The following is an 11,326-nucleotide window of genomic DNA, read 5'->3' as shown; positions in this document are numbered from 1 at the left end:
ATAATTTAATTCTGAATTAAATTTAGGCTATGTAGTTTAGACTTCATGCTATCATGTTGCTATTCCTGTAGTGTATCATATGATTAGTATGATATATAAATGCATTTGCCTAACTCTGGAGTATACAGAATAGTGTATCAATGTAATGTGCTTGATTTAACCTTCGATTTCCCGAGTGATGAATCAAAATAAATATCCACAGGTATTATCATGCAATTTTTTATATATATACTGCCAATATTTAAGATATTTTTACAAGTTGTTTTAAGTGCATTATATGTATAGGCAAGTTTTTTTTATGTATATAGAAAATATTGTGTTTTCACTGCTCCATGCCAATATTGTGTGATGTTTTAAATTATTTTTCTGTGCCCATTAATTCAACGAGTGACACTGTAAGCAAATTAAATTGCGTTCTTTGAATTTGTTGAATTAATATTGCTTGTGTTTAAGAACTAAAGTGTGTTCCTGTCAAGGTCTGGATTGATGACAGGAGCGAGGACTCAAATGCAGGAACAACACAATGGATATTTTAATAAGAGGTAAAAAGAAAACAAAACTACAAACAAAAACTCCCCGTGGGGGAAAACAAGACAGGCATCTGGCAGGAACAGGAAACACTAGGGAACATAGACTCTAGACAACGAACCAGCACAGGACTGCAAACACAGGGAGATTAGGGCTGCGTTCCAGCCCACTTTTAGACACACGCAAACTTCCCTAAGCACTTTCCCTCGGGGGAATCCCTGCCACCATTTTGAAGTCCGCCAGTAGTAGGCACTCGTGCAACAAAAGCAATGACGTACATCCGAGTGAACGAGACAGAGGGGAGTTAGCGAGTGAAGGGCATGACAATTTTGGACTGGAACGCAGCCTAAATAGGGAAGCAAACAAAAGAGAGTAACGAGGGAAGGCAGGTGGGGAAAATTAATCAATGATAAGGTAACAAGATGGGAGGGGCTAGACAATCGACAGGAGAGCACATGGCACAAGGAAACACATGACAAGCCATGTGCTCAACAAACAGGACTAGAACAAACCGGGAGTGTCAGAGCTCTGTCACCAAACCAAGATATAAACCAGACAGAAGTGACAGAACTCTGACATTACCCCCTCTGAAAAGGAACGCCACCTGGCGTCCCTAACGAGAGACAAAAAACAAAACAGGAACATAACCGTACAAGACCAAAACACAACAACAGACAAGACAGGCAGATCAAAAAACAGAGACGACGAGGGGAGTGAGGGAGGGGAGCCAAGAAAGAGCCAGCATTATAGTCCATGCAGTTCTTAGCAGAGACCAGGGTGGGACGGGAGGGTTGCGCCAGGGAAGCTCAGGCAGGTCTGGATTCCAGGCTGAGGGCCAGGGTGGAACCGGAGGGACGGACCAGGCGGGCTCCGGCGGATCAAGAATCCTGGCTGAGGACCAGGGCGGTGCCGGAGGGAGAGACCAGGGAGACTCTGGCGGGTCTGGAGTCCTGGCTGTGCAGGCAGCCAGGGCGGATTCGAAGGTTTACGGGGCCAGAGCAGATCCGACACCTCAGAGGCAGAGGCGGTCATCTTGTCCGATGACTCTGGCTCGGCAGGCATGACGTGAACAGTCTCTGGCTCGGCAGGCATGACGTGAACAGTCTCTGGCTCGGCAGGCATGACGTGAACAGTCTCTGGCTCGGCAGGCATGACGTGAACAGATTAGCATGGGCGGGGCCGGCAGGGCAAGGAGCTTGGGTGGCGCCGGCAGGGCTAGGAGCTTGGGCTTGGCCTCCAGGCCTTGTGGGACGGAGGATGCCTTCCTCCTCCGCTTACTAGAGGGCGGTGATACTACAGCCTCTTCGGCCACCACTGGGGGCAGGGAGAGTGGACAGCTCTGGGACAACCGGGCCTGGGACAGCCGAATTCGGGTCCTCCCGAACAGCCAGACCTGAGACCTCAGAAATCAGGTCCTTCTGGACCACCAGGCTTGGAACCGCCGAAGTCAGGTCCTCCTGGACCACCAAACTTGGGACCACCGAAGTCAGGTCCTCCTGGACCACCGGGCTTGGGACCGCCGAAGTCGGGTCCTGCTGGACTACTGGTCACCGGCCGAAGTGAAGCAACAGGAGCCCTCCTCTTCCTGCGCTGGCGAGGCGGTTTGGGAATAACTGCCTCTGGAGGCGCTGCAGCTGCTTCAGCCACCACTGGATAGGAGGCTGATGGGTCGAACCTTTTTTTCCTCCCTCTCCCCGAAGGGGTCATCGGAGGACCGGGGACTTGGCAGTTTGTGAGGTAAATGGGAGGTGGGCAAAGAGGCGGAAGGCCACCCTCTCATCCACAATGGTAAATATACCCCACAAACTGCCAGAATGATAGTATCCCCAGCATTCCCATCTCCCAGGCAGGCACAGGCTCTGGGCACTGGTGTTGGTGTTGAATCTGTCCTTTAGCACTGCGTCCCTGATGTTGAGTCCCTCCGCTAAATACAGGAACTGGTAAGCAAGCTCCTTCACACTGTTCTCCCCTTGCCGAAGAGAAAGGAGCTTGCTACGTTTTTCCACCATCTGATGAGCGGAGGGGCAGGGAGATGGAAAAAGGAAGATACCTTTTGCTTGCTGAGTCCTCAGTTGGCTGGTTCGTTCTGTCACGGTCTGGGTTGATGAAAGGAGCGAGGACTCAAATGCAGGAACAATGGATATTTTAATAAGAGGTAAAAAGAAAACAAAACTACAAACAAAAACTCCCCGTGGGGGTAAACAAGACAGGCATCTGGCAGGAACAGGGAAAATTTTTTTCCCTGACTAAGACAAGACGATGAGAGACGACACCCACGTCATTAAAAGATAACTGTGACCAGAGGTGGAAAGAGTAATAAAATATTCTACTCAAGTAAAAGTACTACTACTTCAATTAAATTTTACTTAAGTACAAGTAAAAGTACCGGTCTAAAAATCTACTCAAGTAAAAGTAAAAAGTAGCTCATTTAAAATTTACTCAGAGTAAATGTTACTGAGTAACTTTTTTAACAGCGGGGGTGGGGGACTCTCCTGTGTAAGGTTGTAATGGTATGAGATTTTCACAGTATGATAACGGCCCTGTCCCATTTCTCCCCCCTTAAAACTTCCACTTGGTTTTGAGTGCCCTCGAAAGTAAAGTCCCCTCAACGAGGGAAGTGGAGTTGAAGATCTTTCCCTATGAAATGGGACACCACTATATGCAAATTAGCGCGGCAATCCTCACTACGTCACGCGCAGCAAACCTCACTACGTCACGCGCAGCGTCGACGTGTCTACTACTACTACTATTTTCATTCAGAAAATGCCGGTTCCAGCTGTTGTGTTGCCTGTTGTGTGGGCTGTGTTCGTTTATCTACGTCTGATGAATCAACAGAGAAGACATGTGGAATATAGAAGACGCATTCGCCGTCTTCTTTGCCTTGAGGATTTATTTCAGGTATGTCCGATTTGTTTAAATATTTTGACGTTATATGTTTACGTTACCTCAGCTGTTGATGATTTAACGCTAGACCAAATAGAATTAACTTACCTGTTGTTTGTGTCGATAATAACACGACCTACACATTCAGGTCGTATAGTTAAATATAGGGGTGCGGGAAGTGGTTTTAGGTTGGGAATGCTGATACAATAAAAAGTATCATAGATTCATACACTTTTGAGTGGCTGCCGACGATCTTTTTCTATGAACACAATATTACGTAACACTGCGCTTATGTTAAAAAAAACGTAATTTAACATAAACACTTTTTATATAGCCCACAAAGTGTTTATTACAAATAAAAAAAAAATGCTAAAAATGTTATTGTTGTAAATGTCACCAATCTACACTGACTGTGGAATGTGTAATGCAAAACATGTTTTTTATTAGGCTACTTGTTGTTCATTGTTTTCCAGAGTGACCGTCCAGTGACATACTGCAGTTTGAATACCGTTGTGCCCATCCTACGCCTGTGGTTTAATGTGGAGTTAGAGATCAAACAGGATTTCAGGTTAAATAGGCAGGCCATGCATGCCCTGCAGCACCTGATGCAGAGAGAGCAGGACCATGGATGGGGCACTGAATTTGAAGTCCTGATATATGTCTATTGGCTTGCCCATGGACTTTCCTACCGTGTGGTGTCACGAGTTTTCAGTGTGCCCAAATCCACTGTTCACAGAATTATTCACAAGGTGGCACAGTTCATTTGGGACAATCTACATAGAGCCATCATCTTTCCGAAGCCTGCATACCTGGACACTGTGGGTGATGGATTTGCCCAGTGTTCTGGAACGCCCGTCCTCAACAAAGCTGTAGGTGCTATTGATGGCTGTCACATAAGAATCAAGCCCCCATCAGTTCATCGCCTGGACTATTTAAATTACAAAGGGTTTTACTCCATAAACATGCAAGCCATCTGCGACTCTGCTGGAAAGTTCCTGGATATTTTTGTAGGCTATCCAGGTTCTGTACACGACACACGCATTTTGAAAAACAGTTACTTTTATCTGGCCAGAAATTATCCACCCAATGGATACTTTATCCTGGGAGATGGCGGATATCCTTGTTTGGAGACACCAATCTGCCTCATCACTCCATATAGGGAACCTGTGAATGGCCCAGTGCAAAGGAAATTTAATTACCACCAATCAAGGGCACGTTCCATTGTAGAGAGGGCCTTTGGCGTTATGAAGACTCGTTGGAGGTCCACACTTTTCAGGGCCCTGGAGGTCAGTCCTACATTTGCACCCCAGGTCATAGCATCCTGTGCTTTCCTGCACAATGTTTGCATTGACAATGGAGATGTCCTGGAACCAGACAATGATGTGACAGTGGACATCCTGGACCCAGAACCTCACCTACAAGAAGCTCCTGAGGCACATGAAACACCAGGAAATGCCACAAGGGACAGACTTGCGGCCTTGATCAGCGCACAAGACCCTCATTAGAAAATTCTGATAAAAATTGTAAATAGTTCAACTCTCTGAGTGTGTTATTTTAAATGCACATGTTCTTTTGGGCAGTTATTGTGTGGACATATGGTTCATTTTAACTTTAGTTCTATTAAACTTAATTATATTTTGAAAACATGTTGGTGATGGTTTCTTTTGTAATGATCTAGACAACGCCCAAAAAATATTGAACATTTTAATGACATCTTAACACAACACAACATAACTATTGTTGGGGCATTTTGTCCACAAGTTTTTCAAAGAGGGTTAAAAACCTCTCAGTTTGGGCCTCTGTTTCTTTGTGCCTTTCCTGCTCCTTAACAGATTCACTCTGAAGAAAATCCAGAATGAGATTATTTCCTCTCTTCCTCTTAGAGGAGCTCGGAGTAGCGGGAGTGGTGGGTGGACGAGTAGTAACTGGAGTGGTGGGACAAGTGGTGGTTGGTGTAGTGGGACGAACTGGGGTGGTGGGATGAAGAGTAGATCCAGGCTCAGAGATGTCTTCCTCGATGGGTTCGTGATCAGGTGCGACAATGGCCTGGGGGGGGGGGGGAGGTACAAGTATTGCACCAATTACAGGCTATTTTTGAAAATGTGACAGTTCCTACTTCTATCAACTTACCATTAGCAATAAAGTGGGGTCCTCTACCGGCTTGAAAGAGGCCACAATCACAGGAGGATCTATCGCTGGCCTTCCCCCCAAAGCGGCATGCATCGCCTCGAAGTATCGCCAGTTGGATACCGTTTTTTCGCCGCTTTCTGTACCTGAGCCTGTCTTTGGTGTTTTCAGGTCCTACAATAAAAAAAAACGATTAAAAAAAAAATCCAAAATCGTTCCGCCCTAGTGTAAAGGATGTAAGATGTAGGTGATGAAGACATGAATCAGATCTCTATCCAAAGAATTACCTTGTAACGTTTCTTTAGATTCTCCCACTTCTTGCCTGCCTTCTCTCCTGTAATCCTTCCTTCCAGGCCCAGGTCTTTCACTGCTTTCCTATAAACATACAAATATGAGAATAGTTGTCAAAATGCATTGTAGCTGCCTGGGGGCTAGAACATTATCAGACATTGATATTATTATCAGTTATTGAATTGTACAATCTGGTCACTTACTCCCATAACAGTTTAGAGGCAAATTTTTTTTTTGTAAACTTCTCCTCATTCTCAGTCCAGAACCTGATGAGGCCAAAGGTCTGCTCGACAGTCCCTGAAATAAGAGACCAGTTGCCGCTTAGTAAATTGCTAATTAACAGGAGATAACTAAACAGATTTTTGGTCAATACAATCTGAGGAGTGTGAATACATGCACATAACTATCCCAGTTATGATCAGGATATAAGTATCCATAATAATATGCTAGAAATCTAATCAAATGTAAAATAACACAGCATAGTTTATTATAGATAGATTAATGCTTATTAAAGCTAAAGTTATTCATTCTTAAACATCTTATTTTCTCTTTGCCTTTAGTTGTTTTATTCACTTTAAAGGTGTAATCATTAGCAGGTTTATTAGATGCTGCCACTTTAAGACCGAATGCAGATCTAATAATACACATTTTCTCCCATTTAAGACATCAACTGTGTTTAAGTGAATCTCTAAACCGGTTATTTTGCCATATATTTGTGTGTATTTGATCGTTTAGAAGCGCACACAAAACCCAAAGTATAGTTTGTTTGTCTAGTTGCAATCCGTTTCCGAGCGCGCGCGCGCCTCCATGGGAACCGGAGCAACGTCTCTTGCGCGGATCATTGTGCTGTTAGTAGCTGTTTTTACCACCAACAACGTCCCGCAATTTAGGAAAACAGCAGACGCTGCACTTTACAACAATCACCGATTGTGCTCAGTGCTGATCCTGACGTTAAGTTTGGGTTTAGAGAGAAATGACAGCGCGCTGTGAAGGGAAAGATGATGCGCTAGAAGAGCGCGGCTAACGTTAGTTTTTAATAATTTTGCCTCACATATCTTTTTATAATCCTTAGAAGCCAAAATCGAAAATAAAATTTGATTAACCACCCAGATCAGATGTATATTTGATTGGCAGACTCTTTTGAAGCACTCGACAGATATCATATGAACATCGTCAGATAGCTTCGTGAAATATTTTCTAACATTAGTGTTCAAAACTCAACAGTCCATTGGATGTGCATCAAACTAACATATTCCAACATTTTTCGAAATTTTAACATGCTTATTTGCGAAAATATACTTACAATTCAGTTGCTCCTTTCCAGCGGTGTCCGCCATCTTATTTGAAAAATTTGGCCGGCTCGCTGAGTTCGCAAGGTATCCTGGGTAATTTCATCTTCCACTTTGTTTTAAGCCTGCATCGGACCGCACTATTTTTTGAGGGTTGATTTTAAGGGGAGAATAGCACTCCCCCTTGCTCTTTAGAGTATTGGGACACCCTACACGAGAACGCGCAAAAACAAGGGTTAGGGCAGAAATCTAGGGTAAGGGGAGGTATTGGGACAGGGCCAACGTCTCAGAAAATATCACGGTTTACAGTATTAATCAATTAGCTATTAAATAAATAAACTGTATTATTAAATTATGGGTATTATTATTATTATCAACAGTTAAAATTACAGTTAAAGGGTCACTTCAGGATTTTGCATTAAGCTTTGTATCAGTAGAAAACCTGTAGTATTTTCAAATTATCGTGCTCATCACGGAGACTCACTAGTAGCCTAGACTTGTTGTTTAACTACTGCTACTCTGTTACCGGTAGGCGTGGCCTCCTAGGGCAGCGAAGCAATTGCATTCTGGGAGTTGTTGTCTTTCATCCACATAAGCCAAAAATACATTTTCTGGCTTTTCTCAGTCTAGAAAGCTCCAAATTCAAAAATAATTTCACATTTTTTCTACATAAATGACCCATTTTAAATACACATTCATCTTCCCAGAGGTGAAGTGCCCCTTTAATGAAAACAGGATTTTTTTTTGGTTGAACAAATGCTTTTATTATAACAAACTTGAAACCATTTGTTTGTTTTGTTTATTAAAATTTCAATAAAACATGTCTAATCAATTAAATTTGATAATTGATAATGAATTAGATAAACAACTTATTTTTAACATTAATCATTTATTAAAATGTTTAAGAAAAATATTGTCCTATGAAATGTATTTTATTCAGAAAATGAATGTTTCTTTTTATGATTCAATCCAACTATATTATCAAAAACGGTTGTAATCAAATGTAAATTTAAAATTGTGTCCTTTTATTTTTTGGGGAAGCGCTGCAAAAACAGATTTACTAAATTAAACCATGGACAAAAAATATATTCCTTTAAATAATGTTTAAATAAAATGTATTATTATTGTTGTTATTATTATTATTTAGAGAAGTAGGCTACGTTCTATTGTATAGTAATATATTTCTGTCCTAATTTCTCCTAGTAAAACCAAACTTTTATTTTGACGGGTTATGTGAAGACCAAAAGTGTAAAAAAAAAAAAAAAAGTGTTTCAAAGTGTATTTGAAAATGGTTTATCTCAAATAAAATTATGAAAATGCTCATTAGGCGTTCTCTCAGAGCAGCTCTGGAAATGTTCATGTATTTATATCCTCAAATTGTTTGTGAGACTCTGAATGTCACGCGTACTTGAGTATGTAGTAGACAAAGCGGCGCAGCTCAGCAGAACAAATAGGGTTATATTTACATGCAGTATTTTTGTGCTTAGCTTAACGTTAAATATTCACAGACCATGTCGCGATTGGATTTATTGCACAGTTCTACTTTCCATGTATTCATCCATCCATTATTTTGCGTGTTTTACGTGACATCTGCGTTATGTAAATTTCATTTTCATGACTGGATTCCGGGGTTCCCTCATCACGTAAATCGGGACATACCTTTATCTGCAGGATGGATGGTGTCCTATATCCTCCTTTTGCAGCCACTTTGCGTCCACATTTTTTGCAAATTGGATTTCTATCCTCGAGGACAACCACGCTTTTTTTCTACAAAGCATTTTCATACTGGCCATAATTCGCTTGGCGCTCCGGTTTCAGCTTCAGCTGTGTGTGCGTCACCTTTTTTGCGCGTTTGTTCTCCCGCCCTTCAATCAATGCAGTAGTGTTTTTTTTCCTTCTTGTATTATTATTTTTTACTCAGTAACGGATATGATTTCAAATGTAGCGAAGTACAATACTTCAAAGAAAACGTACTTAAGTAAAAGTAAAAGTACAGATTTTAAAAACTACTTAAAAAAGTAGAAGTACACACAAAAAAACTACTCAATTACGTAACGCGAGTAAATGTAATTCGTTACTTTCCACCTCTGACTGTGACTATATCAACACATGCAATATCGTTGACGAAAAAAGACGAGACTGAAATGTGTTTAAAAAAAATTAAAACTTGACCAAAACCACTTGTTTTTGTCAAATAAAGGAGACGACAACACATTGACTGTTTTTATGAGCGTTCATGCTTACGGTTGCCAGATTCCAATACTTTAAACCCCCAGTCAGAGCTTTTCTGTTAAAAGAACACGTTTTTTTCCCGGTATTTTCAATAGTATCTGGCAACAATGCGCACACCTTCTCTCTACACTGCTGAAGAAGTGTGGATGATCGGAAAACACAGACAAGTTAAGCTGGAGTTCAGTGATCTTCATTTGAGATTTTCCACTTAAAGGGTCATTCAGTCAGTCTGTGTTCTGTCACGAGACGCTTGCGCTGTTTGTGCGACTAAATCTGCGATCAAAATGCAGGCTGATATCCAGCAGTGTTTTTAATGTTGATCATATGATACGTGCAAGAATGCAATGTTTTCTGAATATCCACACGATTTCAAATGTGACATTGATTTTATACAACAGTTCAACAAACAAAAGGGTAACAATAAGTGATGTTCTACATTTGTGAACGAATCTGTGGCTTTGAACGAATCGTGATATTCAATGATCCGTTCATAAATACAGCAACTTGCTTCGTTACTGAATGAATGAATGAATGAATGAATGACTCAATGACTCACTCATAAAGACAGTGACTTACCGCCACCTACTGGCGTAAGTATCACTTCGTTTTTACCATCATTGCATACTTATTGAACATTGTTTTATTTAAAGCATTATTTATTTTATAAAGGTATTTATAAAGGTAAAAAAAATGAACTGGAAAAATCGATTAAAGGGGACAAATATTGTCCCTTAATGGAAAGGTGTGACTGCAGTCTAAGTGTAAGAGAGGGGTACAGCAGTCTAAAAAATTGGAGAACCACTGAACTAAGGAAAAGGGATATGTAGAATTGCACAAGTGCTACTGCTAAAGAGTGCAATGTCAATACAGCCTGTTACCTTAATTTAAATTTCTCATAAGCTTAATTGAATTGGCCTAGAGAGAAAAATTATAATTAAATTTTTTGTCTAAAGAGTAAAGACTACATATAAATAGCTACCAAAATGAATGTCGGTAACTGCAGTTTGACTAATGACTAAAAGTTGACAAAAAATGCAATGACTTTTCGTCAACTAAAACTAGACTAAAACTATGAAAGACAAAATGACTGAAATGTAAATAAGACCAATAAGCATTTTCGTCTGAAGACGAAGACTAAGACTAAATCAAAAATGGGTGCCAAAATTAACACTGGTCAGATCTCTGTCACCAAACCAAGATATAAACCAGACAGAAGTGACAGAACTCTGACAGTTCCTGCATAATAATTATTGTAACAGTGTTGAATCTGATTTGTTGATTTATTTTAGTATTACTAAAATACAAAGTTCTGTCCTGAAAATCTAGATGACGCAGACTGATAGGTACTTAACTCAATTTGTTAGCGATCACATCGTTATCTACATAGCTCAGCTGATTGGTTGCTGTGGCATCAGCGGCCAATGAGCTTGCTGCTCAACATTCAAATACTTGGCATTGTTTGCTGTTAGCAGTCTGCAGCGCACTTTCAGAACCTCTCCACCTTCCCCAGGTCCACCTGTATAGATCTGCTACGGGGGTTATTTCATGTATGTTATATGTGCAGCAGCAGCATAATGTATTGGCCGTAGAAAGTCTCTGTACTTGCTCTGCAGCAGCAGTAGCAATGATCAGCAGCAGCGTAGCAGATCTATTCCGCAAAGACCAAACACATTAACATTGCCATATTACCATGCTGATCTCTCTGAGATTTGTCATGAGAGAATAATCATTGATGTAAGATAGTTTAAAAGGTAAATGTTCCTGACTGGAATTAAATTTGGTGTTATTTAAGTTTGGTAAACAGCTCGATAAAACACATCAAGTTTAATCAGATTCATGTATTTTACGTCGTCTTGTGACGCTGTGAGGAATAACAATAGTGTGATAGTAATATAATCCTGGAAAATTTTACCTCAGAAGTGCTGGTTTCGGTTTTATTTCGGGGAGCAATGCATCCAGCTGAGGATTGTGAATAG

At 41.0% G+C, this 11,326-nt stretch overlaps 1 protein-coding gene across 1 annotated transcript; it reads left to right on the top strand.

Moving 5' to 3' along the window:
* The first annotated feature begins 3,995 nt into the window (after nucleotides 1–3,995).
* Nucleotides 3,996–4,916, top strand: LOC130082235 (uncharacterized). Its single transcript, XM_056247004.1, has one exon. It carries the CDS (start codon nucleotides 3,996–3,998, stop codon nucleotides 4,914–4,916), a length of 921 nt encoding a protein of 306 aa, XP_056102979.1.
* Nucleotides 4,917–11,326: the final 6,410 nt, after the last annotated feature.

Source organism: Rhinichthys klamathensis, unplaced genomic scaffold (genome assembly GCF_029890125.1).
Source record: "Rhinichthys klamathensis goyatoka isolate OS25496 unplaced genomic scaffold, OSU_Roscu_1.1 h1tg000042l_1, whole genome shotgun sequence".
Lineage (NCBI taxonomy): Eukaryota > Metazoa > Chordata > Actinopteri > Cypriniformes > Leuciscidae > Rhinichthys > Rhinichthys klamathensis.
The sequence above is the reverse complement of the archived record's forward strand: the minus strand, read 5'-3'. Positions and strand labels throughout refer to the sequence as shown.

Excerpts from the sequence above, each read along its gene's own strand:
- LOC130082235 (XM_056247004.1), top strand. The coding sequence starts at position 3,996 with ATGCATGCCCTGCAGCACCTGATGCAGAGAGAGCAGGACCATGGATGG.